Here is a 22,320-nt window from a genome sequence, read left to right as displayed (position 1 = left end):
GGAAAGATCAGCACACCTTCTAACAATAACTTTATTTCCAGCCCTTTTCCAATAGAAAACTAGCCTGTGAAGCAGACCACAGAAGTGTACTGCCTCAAAAGAAAAAAATGAGACAACTCTCCTAGTAAGTGTTATCCAACCACCAGTTGTTTTAATGCCATCACTGAACATGCTAAGGAACAAACAACAGTCACCAACGCAATGATGGTGGCTCACAGGTTAGCAGTTCTAAAACCAACTCACCTAAAAAAGGTCAGAGGAAGAGAAATGAGTGAAGGAGGAGAAATGGAAATATCTTCTGTGGACTAATCGATTTACACCCTAGTAGGTCTTAAAGCTGAGTCCCTTCTTTTGTAGAGCTCTTAACAATATAGAGTTGCCATATCTAGTGCCATCCACAGAAATCCAACAATGATTAGAATCACTCATGGAACAATAACATTAATAGACCCAGAAGGCCTCCTTTAATAAGGATATAAAATTAGGACACCCCTCTCCAACCAAAGATTAGCCAAGAAGGATAGGTTTTTAGTTCATAAAATACAGTGGAATAACCTCCATATCTATTGGACCAGAAATAGTTTGTAGAACTTATTTGTTGATTGTTCTGTTCCAAGTCTCAAGAACAAAAATGAGTTTTCCCATTGGAATCGCCTGTTCTGCAAGGATCTTTACTCCCCCCTTGGCTAAGGAGGCTGGGGATGGGAGGAAGAGAGTAAATAGACTCACCATTTGATTGCTGTACCAATATAGCGATGACCCCTTCAGTACAACCCAGAACTTTTTCCATTTGTTGCTTAGGAAAGTTCCTTTTTCTTTTTTCTTATATAGCCACCCTTGGCAGTCAGCGTGCCCCAGGTCTTTACATGATATCCTCCTCCGACTCATTGTGAAAAAACCTGCAACAATTACATGAAAAGGTAGGTCACATATGACCCTGATTTATGTGACAGGGTGAAAGGTAACTGTTATTTACCTCCTGGGAGTTGGATTTTTTTTTACCAAGATTTATGCAAAGTAAATGCAAATAAAGAGTAATTTATTTTATTTTTAAACATTCATTTGGTGTTTAGAAGGCACAAGATATGACCAAAGAAACAGTGAGATTAATATGCAAATGTTAGTCTAAGAATATTATTCAACAAGAGTAAGTTTAAAAAAATTAAAATCCTGAGGCTGGCAGGCACATCACTGTACTAACACAGGTCCTTTCAGCAATAATAGCAGGAGTTACGCAATAGATGGAGAAGGGTTAATGCCCACCTAAAAACACAGCCACTTTCCGATTCAGTGCCAGGTTTTCTAAGCTCTATTGACATACCACGAGGGATTAATCCAAATGAACAGCATGCTGTCATTTCTTAAAAATCAATCCAAAAATAACCAAAAATTAATCTGCAGTCCACCTCCTGATATTAGCATTAAGACAGACAAAAAGCTGATTCTAAAGAAGGTATCCAAGAGAAAAACCACTCACAAGCACAAAAAAAGGATAAAGAAACAAAAGAGATCTAATTACCTTGAGTTTTCTTTCTCGGCTTCTGACGCAAGGGAACCTGCTGAAAATGCAGGAAGGAAAGAAAAGAGGAAATTTCTGATTGTGTTGTAACATTTGTAAAGAGAGAGGAGGGAGGAGGTGGCAGTGTTTATGAGCAGGATGGAAGCTAAAAAAAACTCTCCAAGCAGAGCTGAGGGGAGCTATAGCTGAGGCACAAAATGTGCGAATTAGAATCAATAGACTTTGAGCTGCACCTGAAAAACGTAACACAGCATTTATCACTAATGTTTCCTGTTTCCTCCCACAGGCAGCTTTCTCACTACCACTTTAGTTAGTACAGCACACTGTTCGCTAAGTTCTTAAAAAGATAAAATATTACCCTTTCATTTTTTTTTTTTTGACAGAAGAAAAACATAGATCCTGTGTCTTTTCTGGCAATTTCTAAATAAGATTCTATAAATAAACCTGGAAATGAATCATTGCAATCTCACAATATTACAGGTTCACCTCAGGCTATTAAATGCATGGTCTTATTATCTCACAGGATTACACCCAAACCACATGAAAAAGAAATTCCCAGAAAAAGAAACTCCACAGCTTCTTTGGGTGAGATTGAAGTAACTATCAAGCCTCCTTATCAGGAAATTTTTATTTACAGCCAAATTTAAATTGCTTTGTCTGTCTTAAGTACCTGTGAATATTTCTCACATGTTTTATGAAAGATAAATTAATTATCAACTTCTATTTTATACTAGGTCAAATATTCAAATATTCAAATATTTAAATCAGGTATAAGACAATATGAAATACATATTTTCACAATACATTTTAAACAATTCATATCAAATCAGACTATTGGCAAAAATTGAAAACAAAAAAATGCTTTCAACTGGCCTTGTGTGTGCGTGTGTGTATGTGTGTGTGTGCGTGTGTGTGTGTGTGTGTGTGTAGGAATCCAGAAAGAGGCATTTTAAATTAAAGAAGTTTTATTTTTTTCTCCACAATATCTAAGCTGAATATACTCAGGTTTAAATGACGTTGTGTTTTTTTTTTTATGCTAACAATAGAGAATTTGAAAAAAATTGTACATAATTGAAAAGTCGTTCTAAAAGTTGGTATGCAATCTTATTAGAACCTTTCATGTTATGGTAGATGCTAGTATTTTACATATCTAATTATTGATCTAATAGTTATTGTATATGGTTTTACTATGTGTTTAAAAATGGAATATAATATAATGGAAATAGGATGGGATTTTTAAAAGCAGAGGCCTGAAATCAACTCACAGTTGTCATAATTAGTAGTTGTGTTACCCAGGAAAAAGTCCATTTACCACTCGGAACCTACCTCCTCAGTGTAAAATCAAGATATTTATAATAATTTCAATTCTAAAAGTCTCATAAATACTTAACAAGATTGTACATGAAAATACTCTGAAAACCAAAAAATATATTATATAATTACACGTAATATAATATTATGTGACTATAGATATAAACAAATACTTCATATCTAATAAACAAAAACTTCATAATAATTATTTTTGGGATAAGTAGGACTTGTACTTCCCTCAGGAACAATGATGGAGTCAAAGTGCTTAAACTATATTTCCTGGGAAATCCTGAACTGATTTTTTATTCTACAAATGTTAGAATAAAATTCTATCCCTGAAGAAATTAATCATCCTTTTGAAAAAAAGTTATAATAAAATCTCTAATTGCCCTAAATTTTAGGCAAGAATAGACATATTACAGTCATGACACACGGCTAAAATTTAGGCATGTTATCACAGCAAGGTCCTCGTATAAGCTCCACTTCACAAAATATCTCCTTCACTCACTTGCATCTTGGTCTAAAATCCCCACCATTCCCTCTAATAGTCTTCTGGGGTGTGTTTTATATGCAATTATCTGAGATCAGTAAAATCAATTAGTACCTATTAAAAAATATTTTAGCCCAAATATGTATATTATTTGGATAGCTAACACTTAGCCAAGAGCCAGGACTAAAGACAAAGAAAAGAGTAAATTTAGATTGTGGAAACTATTTGAGAAAATTGGGGTTCAGGAGACCCCAGGGAACACTCAAGACAAACCGAGAACCAGGGCATTGAAAAAAAATCAGAGAGAATTATACAGAGGCCTTTCTAGAGGGTCTGGCCCCAGAAGAACAAGGTGAAATCGCATTACAAATAGAGCTGAGGTTCATACAAAAAGAGCAGCTTTAGAAAGAACGAGAGAGGAAAGTCAAAAGAGGACAACTGTAGGATCTGTGAAGGGAAGCAGCCCTCATACCATATCTCCTGACCGGGATCTGGTGAATCTCCTCCACCAATCCCTTACAAAGTCCTGGAGGAACTGGATGCACTCCAGCTCTGTCATGCAACCTGAGGGCTGATTCTAGACAAAGCCCCAAATCCAACTGTAGGCTTTGTCTCAATATCGGCCAGAACCAGTCCTTGGTCTACACCGGATTCATGTCCTGGGTCTAGGCTGGATGAGGTATGGGAGCTCTACACAGAACAATACCTCACACAGGGTGATGACCCAACATCAAGAAAGGATTTTATTAAAACTTTTCTCAAGGGGGCTAAGGGAGTTTACTCAACTCTCCTCTGATAGCACTTCGCCCAAGGCAAATTATTTTATAATCTATATAACTGTTCAAACTGTTTCTCTCAACCAGAAACAGACTTCATATTATAGAAATAACAAATTATAGGGAGTTTCAGTTTCACTTGATATATATGCATTTGAAACCTACACTGCTTTACATGAGAGAATGAAAACAATCTCAAGAACTTTAGCGAGTTTAAGATACAACTTACCCCTCACAACAGGAAGTGGAACCCGCCAACTAGTCAGTTTCAAAAAGATCTTACATGTGGTTTTTTTCACTAGGTAAGTGAAAAAAAAAAAAAAAAAGCCAAGCACCCAGTTGAGCATTTTATGAGACAATTTTTCAATAGGAGAATTATAACTCATTCTCATCACAAATATCCAGAGCCTAGTAAGATATTTTTCTCACACTATTATTTTTCCCATTGGGATATCGTAGGTAAAACTAATCACTCTAAATTCTGAAGTTGGGGTGAAATTCTTCCTTTAAATATACATTTTCTTTTGATTAAAAAAAGTACTTTTCTTTTACTTTTTAAGATGGTTTTAAAAATTCTTTTGGTCACTAATCACTCAAAAACACACATACACATATGAAGGAACCAGTACAAAATATACAAAGGGTCCTCCTTTGATGCTGCACTAACACCCAGATTACAGGATTACAGGATAATTATGATATTGACTTCTGATCTATACAGTAATTGCTAAATCTTGCAGGTACAATTTACCCCCATGATATATTAAAATTCACAGTAAGATAGTTTGTCATTACATAAAACTTTATAATGATCCTGGTCTTTAACAGAATTGTTAACATGCTAATAAATGTCTCTCATTTGTAGTATTTATCCAGTTTTCATGGTGTAAAGCCTCACATTGTTGTCAGCTTCAAGATACCCAGACATTTAACAAAACCACAAAATTTCCTAAATATTTTAGAGCCAAGCAAACTTCAGTAGATAGAGCTGTTAACGATGTTTCTCCACAAACACCTTTTCTCCACAAATATCTTTCTTCCTTCCTAGAAATAAAACTCAGTTTTTTAAAGGGAATTTTAAAGTTTCTAATTATTAAAATTTTACCTACAAAAATACATGAAAAACTTGCTTATTTTTTCAGAATTTTTGCCTACCTTAAATATTACTTAATAAATAAATATTTTTAAAAATCCCTAGTAGTGAAAAATGGAGACAGATAATAGATTCTAATGAGATGTGGTCAACGTTACTCAAGCAGTAGTTCTCTGTAATCAGAAGTATCTGGACGCTGATGGTAACCACTTAGCGCACCCCTTGTAATTGCAGAAGTCAAACGTGACTTGTATTCATCTTTTGTTATTGGTATATGTTGAGAATCACAATTTGAATAGTTTTTTCCTTTCTTAAAATGTGTATACATTATTTTGGCACCCACTGTATATATGAAGCTTATACTCATATAACGTTTACCATGCGCCAGGCACTGCCCTGAGTCATAAATACCCAAATTGAATTCTTATATTTATGTCTTACGAGCTATTTTTACTCCCATTTTACAGAAGAGGAAATTGAGAAAATGGAAGTTCGGTGTTTGGCCCAAATTCACACAAGTAAATGGTAAAATACAAATCGTTATTGCAAGAATAAAACTCCCAAAGTAGTAGCCTGTTAAGGTATTGCTTTTATTGTTGATGTTATATAAAAAGTAGGATGGGAGAAAGGACTAGACTTTGAGAAGAATCTGGATGCCACCGTGTGTTCTATATAGAAGAGAAATAGAAGAAATAAAAAAAAAAAAATTTTTTAAAGGAGGACCAGAAAGAAGGGGGAGAAGAAAGAGAGAGGAGATAGGGGGTTGGAGAACAGGAGCAAAAGAAGGGAGCAGGGACAAGGAGAGGTGGGGGTGGGCAGCAGGAGTTAGAATGAAGACAGTGAGGGGGAGCAAAGTGCTGAGGAAATTTTTGGAGTTTCTGACATCACTATAGAGATCACAGTTAAAAACATCTTTTATTTAAATATATACATTTATTTAAATATATATTTATTTATTTAAATAAAGTAGTTTTATATATAATATCAATATATATTTTTATTCGAATATGTGTATACATGTATATATACATTTATATGTGTATATATTTTATTTAAATATGTGTGTATATTTATATATACACAGACATATATATATATATATACACAGACATATATATATATATATATATATTCAGTAGTAAACATATTGAGTTTGAGGTACATATGTACATATGCTTCCAAGTGGAACTATTCAGGACATATAGTATTTAAGGATCTAGGGATTGGGAGAAAATCTGGAATAAAGATATACAATTGGGCGTCATCAGTGTTTAGAGAGTAGTAGTCTTGAGTTTGGATAAGATCACCCAGATATGTAGAATGACAAAGGACTGAAGTCAGAATCCAAAGGAAGGAAAAACAATATGTCTCATAGAAGCAATGGGAGTCTAGCAAGGAGACTGAGCAGAATTGCCAAGGGGGAAAAAAAATCGAGAGAGTGCTTGTTGTGGAAGTGAGGGACTGATTCAAGAGAAAGGTGGGTGCAAACCATCAGCTGTTGCCATTGTAAAAGAGAAAGAAAAAAATCATTAGAAACCTTGGCAAACACAATTTCAGTGTCAAGTTGGGCTAGAAGACAAATTCCAGTGGGTTAGGATTGAATAGGAATTGAAGAAATAAACAGAGCCTTGAAGATTACTCTTTCAACGATCTTCACATTCAAGCTTTAAAAAGTTGGTTTCATGTAAAATAAAGGTATCTTTGTATTTTTTATTCTATATTCTATCTTACTTAGCATTTTAAAAATCTGTTTTAGAATTTAAATTTTCAGGATTGTGAGTGGAAGTGCTTTGTGTTCTCTCTCTCTCTCTCTCTCTCTCTCTCTCTCTCTCTCTCTCTCCCCCTCTCTTTCTTCCCCTTCTCTCTCTCCCCTCCCTCCCCACTTCCCTTTGTCCCACTGTGCCCATGGCTCCCTCTTTATCAGTTTGGAGGTTGCTTCCACTTGATTTATTATCAGTCCTCCAATCATGTCCTGGGGAGAATCTTGCAAATCCAGTCACTGATCTAGCTGGTGATTAGGTTATTTCCTGATTTCCTCCCTAGGCCCTCAGGTGGCTATGGGATTACCCCAAGCCCTGGTTTCACAACTGTTTTCTCTTCACCTTTAGCCCTTTCACAAGTGAGGAAGCCCCCATTTATCACTGTCATCAGAAATAGCTCTCCTCACACGAGCTGAGCATTTTTTCACCCCCTTACTCTGGGACAGGAGGCAAACCAGTTCCAGCCTCCAGACAAGGTGCTCATTGGGCCCACAGCTCAGTCATGCTCGATTCATTTCTGATCCACAGAGCTGATTACAGTGTTTTTGAGCCTAACTCTGCTTTAGTGTTTTTCTACGTTTCTATCTTTGCTCTATGTTTGCAACAGAGGGGGGTATCGAAGTGTGAACTCACAGAACTGGTATTGAATGCAAGCCAGTCATTTCATTTATAAGGTTCCATTTTGAAATCACAATCCAAATCACAAGTGAGTCCCTTCCCCATAGTAACCTCAATATGCTACCAAGACATCTGTCCATTTCATCTCCTGGCAACTTTAACTTTTCTTCTATTCTACATAAATGTCAGGCATTTAACAACTCCATACTTATGAATACTTTATTTCCTTCCTTCATTTTTCATCTGATTAAAGCTTATTTACCATTTTAGACCCAGGTCAAATGCCACCTCTACCTGAAGTCTTCTCTGACTTTAGAAGGCAGTTAGCTCTTAGAATAATCTTACAGTCACTCAGTGTTATTTATTTATAGTCACTAACAATTGATTTATATTATCTCCCAAAAATCTTCATGGTAGGTATGATTTTTATCTTCCTTTCCACAAATGAGGAACTTCATCTAGCTGTGGTTAAATAACTTCCCCTCGGATCACAAACATAGTAGCAGAGCCAAGACTGGGACCCAGGCTAGTCAGATTCCTAAGCCTACTGTTTAACTGCATGTTACTCTACTTCTTCTGTCCTCCATTTTCCCACAATGCTTTGCTCATGCCTCTAAAATGGATGTTATAATCTGTTTGTTTACATATCTATGTGGTACATACATGGTGGTAACACTGTCTACCCAGGTGCAACCCAAACTTGTGAGCAATCTCAGATAAGCCCTTTCCCCTGTCCCACCCTTTTATTCAATCACTATCCCTCTTCATGTTGCTTCTTAAAGTTTATCAAATCTCTTTTACCAGCTCTGTAGTTGAATGACTATGACTGTGTTTAGAGTCAATGATTAGACAAAATGTCAAGACAGAATTGGTGTTCTTAAACATGCCCTTACTTCAACATCTAGCACCTAGCCCAAGGCCTGACACTTAGGGACCACTTAGTGAATACTTACCAAAAGATTAACTGTGTCTTATATCAATTTTTACTTCCTGTGTGCCTTACTGCTTGTACCTGGCACAAATGGAGATTTAATAAAAATGAGGTCTGACAATTAAGTTTGAGAACTCATCCTAGAAAAAGTGCACTTCCAAATAGTAAAACACCTGGTTAACTGTTTGTCTAGCTGGTACAAATTCATAATGAATAATCCCTCTGATATCAAAAAAGGTTAGTAACATCATTGCAACAAGTTCTTGAACTTAATTGTCAGACTGTCTGAAAAGCCCTCTACTTAACTACTTAATTACTTAGAGCTGAAAAATGCCTTCACTAGTAAATAACATCATCAGACTCAAGCAACATAAAAGTCACTCTAACATCTTTCTCACCCCAAAGCAGCACGTGCATAGATAAAAGTCCCTGGGGTTGATCTGACACTAAATTTGAACCCACCTTGAGAATTGACCCTTGGTATTTCCTTGAAGGTAAAATGGACTTGTGCTAAACAAATCTCTACTTCTATCTAAATTGCTATTTCCTCAAAAACCACAGTAGCTTTCTCCAGTATCCTGTTTTAACCATATCCTCCAAATACTAAAAATCTGGAACCTAAAAATAGAAATGCATGGGGTGAAGGAGGGCTGAAAGGAGGGACAGCAGTTTTCCAGTGGGAGCTAACAAATCTACACCCCGTAATCTATTCCCGGGACAGCTGTCAGGCACGTCTCCACTTCAAGCCCTACTTGAGACAACAAAAAAGTTAAACAGCTTTCTGAGTTTGATCTGTGTGTCAGACTTATGCACATCAGCCCGGGCACAGCCATTTCCACAGAGAGTTATGTTGATGGAGTCTAAAAAACATGATGAAGCTGCCAAATTTTCGGTTCTTTTTTGGTTGATCAAAAACGTGAAAAATAGATTACTCACTTCACCCCTGAATATTACCACATCCCTGAGACACACAGGACAGGCATAGAGATGGAGTGAGGGGCAGGGCAGGTTGCCATGGAGTTCAGAGTCATGTCTGGGCTGCTCACGGCACACCGTACACAACAAGACCAGGCAATACACGTTCTGTGAGTATCATTATTCACAGAGCTTCTTTGTGAAGAAAACACAAGGACCAGATTGCTGTTGGATGGATCGTCCCACAGATGACAGTCCGGGCAACAGCAGACGACCCAGCCACAGCGACACAAGTAAATGTCTGTTCGCATTCAGTGAGCTGGTCCTTCTCGGCATGAAAACTGAACTAAGCAACCATGATTTACAGGCAGAGACTTTTGTTCCACAAAAAAGATTTCACTTGCCATTTTATTTTCAGGCGGTATTTAATGAAGGGACTTGATTTTAAAGAGTTGCTGAGAAAACACTGTCATACAGTCCTGATGTAAGATAATTCTGACATGTCTTCCCCACAAGAGCCTTCCCTGAAAGTAAGAAATCTCAGGAGCTTTAGGCAAAAGAATGATGTGCGATGGTGAAAGAGATGATGTGCCACATTCCCTCTGAGCCTTGTCATCCTAAATTAGGGCTGTTTTCCTTCCTTCGCTAAAACATTGTTGCTAAAATCTGAGACCAGAGAACTATCTTAACCAAGCCTTTAAGATTTATACGTGCTAGTGTTTATTCATTTATCTCTATTTACTAATTTGTTTATTTATTTATGTGAGAAACTAATTATAACACAAAACTATGCAATACTGATTTAGTGTATAATGCTTTCGTATCACTGCAGTGTGAGGTACAGAAAGCCTTAGCAATATGAAGGACTACACGAGGGATTCTTAGAAACGGTTAGGGATTGTACCAAATCTAATCATTGTGTTAAACATTTCCCAACAAACTATGACCCAGATTCTAAAGGCGATTAAGCTCATTCTTTCGGGCCAACAATTTGGTAAATTATGGCTTTTGTGTATTCAGCCACCAGTTACAGCACAATTACTTGTGTCAAGGATTAGAGATTTAATGGCAAACAAGCTCCCGCACAGCCACACACAGAAGACAAAGAATTAAACAAGGATAATTACCCAGAATGGGGGAGCCAGGACAGGCACCCCATGACGTGATTAAAAACAATGACCTGAAAGATAAAGATCTGAGCCTAAGAGAACCTGATATAGGGATGCGGGTGAGATCCAGTAGGAATCAACCACGGAGTGTGGGGGGTAACCACGTTCAAAGTACCCAAGTCCCATCATTCAGGGCCTTGTACGTTATGCTTGAAAGTATAAAGTTTACCTAAAAGCCAATGAGAAGCTGTGGAACAGATATCAGCAGGAGAGGGACACAATCAAATTTGCATTTAGGAAAATCCACTCTGCTCTGGGGCAAGTGCATTGGAGGGGGCAGGTGCAGACACAAAAGAGCCCAGTGGGCAGACGGAAGGGCAAAGTGTTGTGTCTGGGAAGGTGGGAAAATATGTAGGAAGTAAAACCAACAGAACCTGGTGAGTTAATACCTTGGATTCTATGTGAAGTTTTAGCTTTGAACATTCTTCTGTTTCCCTTCAGAGGAGAGAAAAGAATGCAATCAAACGTAGCCAGCTCAACTTGACAAAAAGGAACAAAGCTGTACTACTACACACATAATAACATTTCAACTGCTTAGCATCTAGTTTCTTGAGCAATTTTATTAGCACCATTTACCATAGAAACCTCAAAGGTAACTATCAAATCTGGATCAACAAAAGCGCCTAAAAGTATCGCCCCTCCCCCACCAGATGGTAAACTCCTCATCTTGGAACATGACTCCAAGCAGTGCTCAGAGCTCAATAAATATTATTTAGTGAAAATGAAGTGTAATTCGGGATGTGATTAGGTCAAATGTGTCAAGCCTACTGAAACTGCCTAGCATAAAAATAGGTCTCCTGTGCTACATTTTATTTAGAGAACAAATGACAGCAGAAAATTGAACTAATTTTCTGAATGGAAAGATAAAGTAGGGTAACCACTGAAAAGCAGCTGGAAGAAATGCTTAAGAGAGACGTTAAGTAGCATTGTCCAGACTCACCAGCCATAAGATAAAAATAACAGGGAAATAGACACACAGAGCTGAGCTGATTGAATCTAGGAGTGGAGGCTGGCTCATGGAATGAAAATGACCCTTAAATAGCCCGAGTTCCCACCAAGAAGAACAGAATCCACTTGTGCACAGGTCCAAGGGGAAGCAGGTTACATGTTATAGCAGTAACCGAAATTACAGACTCTGGATTGGGAATTACATGGATGATATGTTAGTCCTTAGGTAACCACATCTGCAAACTTTGTTCCAATCCCCAGCATTATGCTTTTTTTTTAAAGATGTGGCGATTTTAACTGTTTCAATCGCAATCGCAGCTATATGTCCAGTTTCTGCCTAGTACAGTGACTGATATATGTTAGAGTCAGAAGTAATTAGTGAACATGAAATGAATGTTTGAATGAATTTATTAATTTAAAGTGACTAAGTGCTCATTTATCTTAATTTCCATTTCTTTTTCAGCATATAAGATGAACTCCTTCCCCCTGGAAGACTATATTCTTTCAGTGGAAAAGGAGAGGCAATGTTAAGGATTAAACTCTGCATTACCTTGCTCAAGGATCCAATAATCTTATTTCTTCCTTTTAATTTTCTTTTTTCCATCCAACACATACACATGTGCTTATAATCACATGTAGTTTTTCTTTTTAAAATTTTTTGTAAACTTTGGATACTCTGAACTTTAGTCTTCCTAACTCTGTTTTTACAGATCTGTGCTATTGCTTTTGCCCTTGACTGTAGGATACTCTTTTAACATCCTGTACATATTTTTTATATCTAATTTTAGCAAATGTCTCCTATTGTGGCCCCGTTCCTTCTCAGTTGTTCTTCTTTATCTTCATTGTGATTATTCACATTTCTATTATCAAAACAACACCGACCCATTTGTGTCCAAGGGATCACACTTCCTTCTCTGTCAGTTTTAGATGGCAAATATCCTAGGGTTCATAACTGACTATAATTTGTTTTCATTTTTAGTTTTCTGCAGTCCTATCTCCCAGCGTTTCCACCATTTTTCATCATTAGCAAGCTATCTTCCTCCTCATTTAAAATTAGCATCGGAATGAAAATGTTCTCATTGCCTTCTCTATTTCTGAGATATGAAATTGTTAAAGTAAGCAGAGACTTTATCATCTGCCCTGCTTTTCAATAAGGTCCCTTCCAGGAGCTGTCTAGTTCACTCAATTACTCTATCACTATTACTACAACCTTCTGTGACATCCGTTTTCTAATTTGTATCAGGAAACCATTGTCCATGTTCCTTATTTGGCAAGAAGTCTATACTATATTCTCCCAACACCCTAGTTTTGATTCTACTTATGGCTCTATTCCAAAAACTCTAACCTACATATTTATCATGGGGTCATTAGATTTGCCAGAGATGTGTACCATATAATCCCACACTACCCCTGTCACCTTCTATTAGAAATGCCATGTTTCCTGTATCTACTTCTCATTTTTCCCTGCGTACGTTTTCTCTTCTAATAAAGACAATATACTTGATCAGTTGACCTACCTAATGTAAGCAAATTTATGGCTATAAAATCCTTTTTAAAGGAATCTACAATTTCAAAAAAATGTAATAATTAACAGAATTTGTTCCCATAGAGGTTGCACTAGTACCAGTTAACTTAAAACACAGAGATAACTTATGTACAATACATTAAAATCATGATTATGTTTCTTGATCTTTAAAAGCAAATAGCTAGAATTCTTAAAAAAAAAATGCTTGGTGATCATAACAAAACCTTGAAACCTAACAAAGAATTATTTCATTCCATTGTAACTAATGAAGTGGAAATCAATAAATACCATGTTTCCCCGAAAATAAGACCTAGACGGACAATCAGCTCTAATGCATCTTTTGGAGCAAAATTAATATAAGATCCGGTATTATATTATATTATATTATATTATATTATATTATATTATTCCCAGTCTCTTTTTATAGTAAAATAAGACTGGGTCTTATGTTACTTTCTGCTCCAAAAGACGCATTAGAGCTGATTGTCTGGCTAGGTCTTATTTTCAGGGAAACACAGTAGCTAGCCAAACTTAAAATCAACGCTTCTAGTTTCTAACTCATTCATCAAACTAACAATATCTAAAGTTCAGAGTGTTCCAAAGGGTACTTACGAGAACATTGCCATCTGTAGCCATGTATGATGTCAAGTTGGAACAAAAGCTAGAGAAGAAAAAAGATTTCAGTCAAACATGGGATTGAAGTATTCATAAGAGCATATATCTCTGTGACCCTTGGCGGGGTGTGTATTTCTATTTCAGTAGATAAATTTCTCAATAAAAGCAATTCATTAAATGGCCTTTTAATGCAGAACTCAATAAGCCAACTGTTTAAAATTGAGTTCATAAAATAAGCCAAAATTTCATCAACACATTTGTCAGTATTCTTTCAAATCTATAGCAAGACATGTATATTATTCATGTACTTATTATCATATTATATATAAACATATATCTTTGAAAAGTAAAAATATTTCCTCTAAAAAAATAAAAATATTTCCTCTTTATGATGAATGACATAATGAAATATGTGGAAATATTGGATCCCTTGCTATTATTCTGATGATATTAACTAAACAATTTCAAAAATGTAACTAATTCCTCTGCCTTAAAAGTCCCAACTTTAATATGAAGATGAAACTCTTTTGATGTATTTCACTTTGTAGTGGATTACCTGAAAAACAAGATACTTTGTGGTTTCAAGAAATGCAGATGAAAACAAAAAGAAAGAAAAATCTCATATTTTCAGACTTTGACAAGAAAGAAACTTGTTAAACATCCACAAGCCACTGAAATTTTCCCCAAAGCCAAGAGCCTTATGATCTCTTCCCAGTGACACAACAAATAAAGATCCATACCCCATGTGACTTTATTTCGTATACCAGTTGTTCCCAACTTTCAAAGAAGTATAACCTCTTCGAAAAGGTACAACCTTTTAGGTAAAGAAGGTTGTAGAAGTTAAGAGCAAAGCTTTGGATTGGTCTGAACTGATTTAAATCCCAGCTTGGCAATTTATTGTGTAATCTTGGGCAAGAAACTGATATTTTAGGGCCTCAGGACTCCCATATGTGATAATATTTCTTTCTTAGAGTCAGATAAGAATTAAGTAAGAAAATATATTTAGAATGTGCATAGCATGACCTAAAATAATAAATGCTCACAAAATTATTTTATTGTCATGAAATATTTATTCCTTATTCAAGGATTTATTAAAGGTCAACTATATATACCCTTTAACTATGATATAAAGCATTGCAGTGTAACCTTTCCTGACTCTACCCAGATGGCTAATTGGCCCCTCCCTTACAATAATAGCTAAAATTATTGCATTTATTAAGCAGTTAATAAATGTGCCCAGCAAATTGATGATTTTCATATATCGTGCCATCCGATTGTTAGAACCACCTTATGAATAATCTATTACTAGTCCCATGTCTTAGATGAGACAATTTAGGAGATTTAGAGAAGGAAGTTAGTAAATGCATATTTCTGAATTCAAACCCAGATTCCAGAGCTTGTTCTCTTAACCATCATAGTACCATCCTGGTCCCCCCAAAATCTCCCACAGGACGATGCTCATAACTAACTCCTCAATGTCTGTGGTATTGTACCATGATGCTGTGGATAGGTATCCCTGGTTGGATAATGAGAATGTCAAAGGTAGAGGACAAGACCTAGTCTACGTGCCCCCGGGCTGAGCCCAGCGAAGGTCACAGTTTAGGAAAGTGTTATCAAAAATGTTTTTTTTTTTTTAACTAACAGAGCACACCCTCAGATAATGGTATTATTTCAGGGGAATTCTGAATCCCTTCAATCAGCCAGCCTTGTAATAGTAAAACAAAGACAGAATTCACAGGAGGTGATGAAAGACAAAAGGATAAAAATCACCTTTAGTTCTTCCCCAAGCATTGAGATTTGTGGACAATGCATGCTCTGATCATTGATACTAAGGCTTCCTTGGATCTTGAGTAATATTTCTCTTGTACATATGGTACCTCTTTACCTCCTAACTAACTCTTAAGTACGTCCATCCTGTCTAACCCATTGCTACCACCCTAGTCCAAGGAACCAGCACCTCCCTCTTGGACCACTCACTGTAGGAACATCCCAGCTGATGCCCCAGCTTTCTTTCTTGTCCAGAGTGATGTTTTCTCAGTATACATATAACCATTTGTCTCTTTACTTAAACCTCCACAATGGCCATTGAGTCTTGAGATAAAGACCAAAATCATGAAAATTTCCTACAAAAAAGGCTTTGTACTACTTGGCCTATCTCTTTTCTAAGACCCATCTTGGATCATGTCCATGTCTCTTTCTTTCCATCTCCCTGACTCACTGGCTTTTAAAAAAATTCCTTAAACATGTTTTTAGCAATCTCAGAACCTTTGTGAATGCTCTTCTTCAACTGTCCTACCATCTAATCTTTAGCCCTCAGACCAAATGTCATTCAGTCAAGAAAACTCTTTCTGCTCCTATGACAGATCAATCCCATTTTATATTCTCTCATAGCATGTTACCTTTTGTTCATAGAAGTTCCCATAATTTCACTGAATTATTAATTTTGTGATTGATTCTTTAACATCTGGCTCCCCACTGTACTATAACGTACCTGAGGGCAGGCACTGTATCTTGTGTTGCTCACCTGTTTATTGCGACATCCCCAGTCTTTGTACCAGGGTGATTCAATAGATATATGCTGAGTAAATGAATTAAAAATACAAACAATAAAAGCATTAAATCATAGATGAATTTCCACAAAGAAAACCTAAGAATTCTAATTTTTTTGTTGTTTAGTGGAATAGTGTTGTTGTGAATATTCCATTAGAAATCTTCACAATCTGCAGGATATGTTGATGTCATACTTCCCTCAATCAAACAGCAAATGGGTAAAAATACCATGCAATCAGTGGTGCTGGATGGAGAAGAACTGCTGGATGTGTCTTTGTGGAGGCCACATGTGAGTGTTTACTTAATGATTTTGGAGTTTCAGTGCTTAGTTCTTAAAGTAATTGACATATATGAAATCTAAAATGTCACCAAAATGATTCAGAGATAATCTAGGGCATAAGAACCATCAAAACAATTTAAGCTCAACTCTCATTTGTCCGCTTCCATACAAAGCATATACTCACAATCCAAGAAGAACTAGGAAGTAAAATGGTAGTCATGGAGACTCACAGAAATATATTTTCTTATTGTTTGGGCAATGAGACCCAACTCAGCTAACCATGTTATAGGGCATATGGTATCTATATTTTGATGAGCTAAATATGTAGCTCAAAGATTTTGATTAAAATATTTATAAAGCACACAATAAAAGCAGCTTATGAAAAATAATAATGATGCTGGCAAAAGTGTTTTGAACATAACAGTTTTTCCATAGTCCCAACCCATCCTGAGACTATCAGTTCAAGCCAGGGCCTATAAGTGAAAGAGTTAAAGGAAGAAGTAGTAGTTATTTAATATGTCCTGACAAAGAATTTTTGTATAATTTCCAGGAATTAAAATTGTATAAGAGGCTAATGACAGGGTAGCAAGTGACTTTTGTAAACTAAGAGGTTTCCAATCTTTGCTTTCAACAAAATTAAATAAGACTCTACTTTGTCTATTAATCATTAAAAGTAGTTGTTGTGACAGATCACCATGTGATAGTTGGTATATACTTGAAAGGAGTTCAAAAAGTGCTCCCTTCCTATAATTTATTTATTTGAAAAACAGTTTTAAGTGTTTACACACATAAAAGTCAACAATAGGATTAAAATTCGTTCTGAACTCTCACTCTAGCGATAAATAACATTCATGCATGGGTATGTTACATAAGGGGGAAAACCTCATATATCTCATTAAATAATACAATATTGCAAAACAATATTTACCACCTGTATTAATCATTATTGTCAAAATGTGCAACATACTTATGTTGTTTGTTAAATTATGTACCAATAATAATTGTAACAACTTATTCTAAATAAAATCTTTTATGACTTAAAGAATTATGTCACCCAAAAATCTTTAAATTAATCTCAATTTAAATGTGTTGTTTGTTGTTGTTGTTTTTGCTGAAATGTATGACAGAATTATCAATAAAATATTTTCAAGAATAAAAATATTGCATATAACTGGATAAAAATCAATGGGGTGGTGGAAAGGAAATACGAGTTCAGAGGAGAAAAATGAGCAAGGTAGAATTTAAAACTCCAAAGATTACTTGTTTTAAAAAGTAATGGGACATATCATTAATGTGATATTTTTATTGCATAGGTTATATTTAAAGAGAAATATAACCATTTCTACTATCCAGATTTATAACATATCAGAAATTACATCTTTTGCAACTCTTTAAACCTATGATAAAAGCTCTAGGTGACAATTTAAAGTATGAAGAGGTATAAAGGGTTTCCAAATGGTTTTGTGGCTACAGAACTAAAAAAAAAAATGTATTTTAAAACTACTGCATGCACAGATCTGTCAGATTTCACTCTGCTACTTGATAAATGTGGAAACTTCTGAAAATCACTTAATTTCTCTGACTAGCAGATGCCTCATCTGTTAAACAGAAATAATAATAACCAACTCATAAGGTTTTTGTGAGAATTAAATGAACTATCATATGGGAAACATGTACCACACAGTTCATGTTCAATGAGTGGTAGCAATTACCTAGAATGGGAGCAATTACTTAGAAATAGCTTTGTTATAGAAAACTGTTCTTCCTAATGGAATTAGCACACAACTAAAGGGTTGGAGCAAGTGTGATAACAGGTTTCATCAAATAAAATCGCTTTCACACTTCAAGGTTGATTAAACTCCCTAATCTACTCTCCTAGCGACATTTTTGGGGCCTTATTTCAGAGTTTAAGGGAATAGCTTTCTCATATTTGAAACACTGATTTTCTTTAAAGAACAATTTCTTAACATAGCACAACATGAGACTTAGGCAAAACAATGATGTCATTATGTTTTTAAGATGCAAAATAAAATAAAATATATTACTGACAAACTCTGTAACTGAAAAGTAGAAAACCATTTCATTATTAAATGAATAATAAATTTAATTTCAAAACGATATGTTCCTTAACATATTCTGGTTGTTAAGGACTAAATATTTGTGTTCCTCCCACACACACAAAAAAATCATATGTTGAAATTTACCCCCACTGTGATGGTATTTGGGGGTGGGAGTTTGGGGAGGCAAATAGATCAGAGGGTGGAGCCCTCATCGATGGGACTAGAGCCCTTATAAGAAGAAGCTAGAGAGCTAGCTCACTCTCTTTCCTCTCTAAGAGGATACAAGGAGAAATCAGCAGTCTGTAACCCAGGAGAGGACCCTCCCCAGAACCAGACTGGACTGGCCTCAGAACATTGGGCTTCCAGTCTCCAGTATTGAAATAAGTCAGACAGAAAAAGCAGAGAACCCTATGATTTCACTGATATGTGGCATATAAACCAAAAACAAGACAAACAAATGAGAAACAAGAACTCATAGACACAGACAATAGTTTAGTGGTTATCAGAGGGTAAGGGGGGTGGGGGGAGGGAGATGAGGGTAAGGGGGATCAAATATTTGGTGATGGAAGGAGAACTGACTCTGGGTGGCGAACACACAATGGGATTTATTGATGATGTAATACCGAATTGTACACCTGAAATTATGTAATTTCATTAACAATTGTCACCCCAATAAATAAATTAAAAAAAGAAAAAAGAAAGAAAGAAGTTTCTGTTCTTGATAAGCCACCTCATTTATGGTATTTTGTTATAGCATCCTCAACTGACTATGATGCTGGTAAAGAATCATTCCAGTTTGTTTTAAGCAGAAACAAAAGTGTAAAATCACTTTCACATTTCAGTTTAGACACACTTTAGTTTAGACACTGTTTGGTAAGTTAATCCAGTCAGAAATATGGACTCTGATCCTGTATCATTTCAAAGCCAGAAGATAAACCAAGACTATCAATATGAAACAAATGCTCTATTGATAAAGAAGGCAGTTGCTAGTACAATTAGTATTTTTTTAAGAACTGGAAAAAAAATCACTAAAGAGAGTTATAAATTCAACTGTTCCAAAAGTAACTGTCTTAGACATAATATTTGGGCTAGTGCAGCAAAACAAGCATCATGTCTAATGTTTTAATGGTTTTTTTAAAAGAAGAGAATTTATGAGGATTTAGAGATAATTTTTCTAATTAAAATAAACTACAGATTAGGTGTCTCCTCTTTTCCACAGAGTCCTAAGTGAAAAGAATATAACTCTGAACTAAAATTTTAAAGCCCATAGATGAATTCGTAACACACTTATCCTTCAAAATTACAATGATAGATCTGACAGGACGTTCTCAGAGCAGCAAATGGATTTCGAGAGTGTCCATGAATGCATGAATTGTTCTTAATGCAGAAACTAGAGCTAAAGAGGAAACAGAAAACGCTGGTCATTCTTGAAGCAGAAGTCTCAGTAATCAAAAAACGTGTAATACGTGTGGCAACAAAGTACACACTTAACTACTAACGAGAAATGTCTGTGAGTAAGCATCTTCTGTTAAGTGAATTTGAGTCCATCAGAGCAATGCCATGGGAAGCAGGAAAGACATTGCATCTTTGCTCATAAAGGAAAGCAAAGGACATGAAATAACCCACTAGTTTTGCCAATTGGCAGGAGATTCCTCTTGTCAAGCAAGGCAGAGCGGGAGAAATGTAAGCAAAATGCAAGGTGACTTTTCTGTGAGCGTATATACAGTGATACATGGGGTGGAGGTAGTCTGGGGTTGTTACTTTGTCCAGGAAATTTATAAAAGAGAAAAATGGCTTTACTCAAATTATTTCAATTTTTTTTTCTTTTCAAGTTAAGCTCTTTTGTCTGATTCAAGTTCACTTTCTACATGCTTTAAATTGTTCTCATTCTTTCTCTTTCATTTGTTTTCATGGTTAACTTTTCCACTCATTTCATTATATTTCTTTTCTACTGTCTCTCCACTTTGAAGACAAACTGATAGATGGTTTTAAGAGGCAAAGCTTTTTTTAAACAGAAACTATGATGACTAAAATTACTTTATTTTCAACACCACTAAATATTGTGATACATCATCTGAGGAGACTGGCAGGCCTCTTCCTTCCTCAGTTGGAAGGAAGCTGTCAGTCTTGACAATCAAAGCTTAGACATGAAAAAATCCACAAATCTGGGTGGGGGAACCCTTCTTTCAGCCAATCTCTGCTCCCGAAAGACCAGTTATCATAATAACAAGCAGGCGGCAAACCGCAAGAGCTCTCAAACAATCTGCCTCTTTTTCTTTCTGGAAGAACCTGCACCAAACACAACGGCTGCTGGCCATGTCCTTCTGGGAAGCACGAAGCTCCTTTGCATCTCTGGACTGGAGGGGTCTCCGGCCCTTTGTGAGTCTCCACAACTGGAACTTTGAAGATTATGGTCTACACCCATGACATGCCATTAGGCTCAGGCTAGCAGGGCCCTGCTGATCCCTCTCTGGGGCCATAGCAAGTGGGGCACTGCCCATGTACATCTGTGCCTGTTGTTCCCAATTGAAGCATTTTCCCTTCACCAGAGCTTGGGGTCGACCAGATGCCTGAAGAGCACCAGGACTCATCTCTATGGGTTGATTCTGTTCCCATGATTGTCTTAAATTCCCCGATGCCAACTCCTTGACTGATTGCTTTCATAGGCCCTCCAGAACCAGTCTAGCACTCTGACTTTGGAGTATTCAGATTATTTATATAGGCTTGGGCTCTGCAAAAAATACTGGCACATACCCTACTCACACACACACAACTAGTAGCTGCCTTGTGCACCAGTGCAGATAAAACCTGCATGCCTTGTGTACCTGCCTCCTCTCCTGGACTAGTGACAGATCCAAGAAGCTTCTAGGAGCCAGTCATTCTAAGGCGGAAACTAGCTGCATGCTTAGGTATGATACAAGGGATTTGTGATCGGAACCCAAGGAGCCTCTCAAAGGTTAGCACTAGCTCCAAGAAGCTACAATATGTAGGGAAAGAACCACCGGGCCATGGATGAAGTCACAGGGAGCACTGGTTGCCCCTAGGCAAAGTATCACTTATGGGTCCACCACAGTCTGTCTCATGATCACACCCTAGCTTCCAACAACAGCAGCTCTTATGCAAGATCTGATTAAGTTCTCTTCACTCTAGCCTATGGGGGGTGAGAGCAGATGCAGTGCCCTAACTTGGGCCAGACAAGAATGGCAAATTCAGATGGCCCTTACCTTTCTGCAATTTGCATCCCTGAATACCTCCACATGAATAATAATCACATGGTCAGCTTGTGAAATTCAGACTGTGTGCACACTGCTCAAAGGCAGCCAATCCCTTTAATTCAGCTTTGCCAAAAACCTTCCACTGAACACACTTTCCACTGAAGTGAATAGGTATAAATAGGTATATTCTGGGTAGAAGCAGCCTCTGCCACAGGACCATTGCTGTCTGGAAGGAAGCCAGGGAAAAAAGAAACAGAAAACCTATTATAAAAGCTGACTTCTGTGTGCTCCTGTTGCTCTGAAGTTGGAGTTCAAGTTCCTCTTTTGTCTGGTTAGCTCTTTCATTGGGAAATATCACTTCATTGGGCTTTATGATTTTGCAAAGGGAGTGCCCAAGGCCTATTCAAACAGGTAGACACCCTCAGGAGCTAAACTGCTGTGCATAATAAAGCGGAAGCCTGCCTTTCTCAAGAATGGGGTAACTTCCACTGGAGGCTTCTATAATGATATTTGGAAGAATTATTGCAAACTGTTTTCAGTCTTCA

At 36.6% G+C, this 22,320-nt stretch overlaps 1 protein-coding gene across 3 annotated transcripts in view; it reads right to left on the bottom strand.

The window, feature by feature from the left end:
- IPCEF1 (interaction protein for cytohesin exchange factors 1) overlaps positions 1-22,320 on the bottom strand; it is a 160,432-nt gene that overhangs the window by 81,423 nt on the left and 56,689 nt on the right. For all 3 annotated transcript variants that reach the window (XM_081044331.1, XM_081044332.1, XM_081044333.1), the window contains exons 3-5: positions 13,668-13,716; positions 1,520-1,559; positions 730-899 (exon numbers count right to left, since the gene is read on the bottom strand). In XM_081044331.1, coding sequence (XP_080900457.1) covers positions 730-899; positions 1,520-1,559; positions 13,668-13,691 — 234 coding nt within the window. In that variant the 5' untranslated portion in view covers positions 13,692-13,716. The remainder of the gene's footprint in view (positions 1-729; positions 900-1,519; positions 1,560-13,667; positions 13,717-22,320) is intronic.

The sequence above is a fragment of the Rhinolophus hipposideros genome (genome assembly GCF_964194185.1).
Source record: "Rhinolophus hipposideros genome assembly, chromosome: 3".
Lineage (NCBI taxonomy): Eukaryota > Metazoa > Chordata > Mammalia > Chiroptera > Rhinolophidae > Rhinolophus > Rhinolophus hipposideros.
The sequence above is the reverse complement of the archived record's forward strand: the minus strand, read 5'-3'. Positions and strand labels throughout refer to the sequence as shown.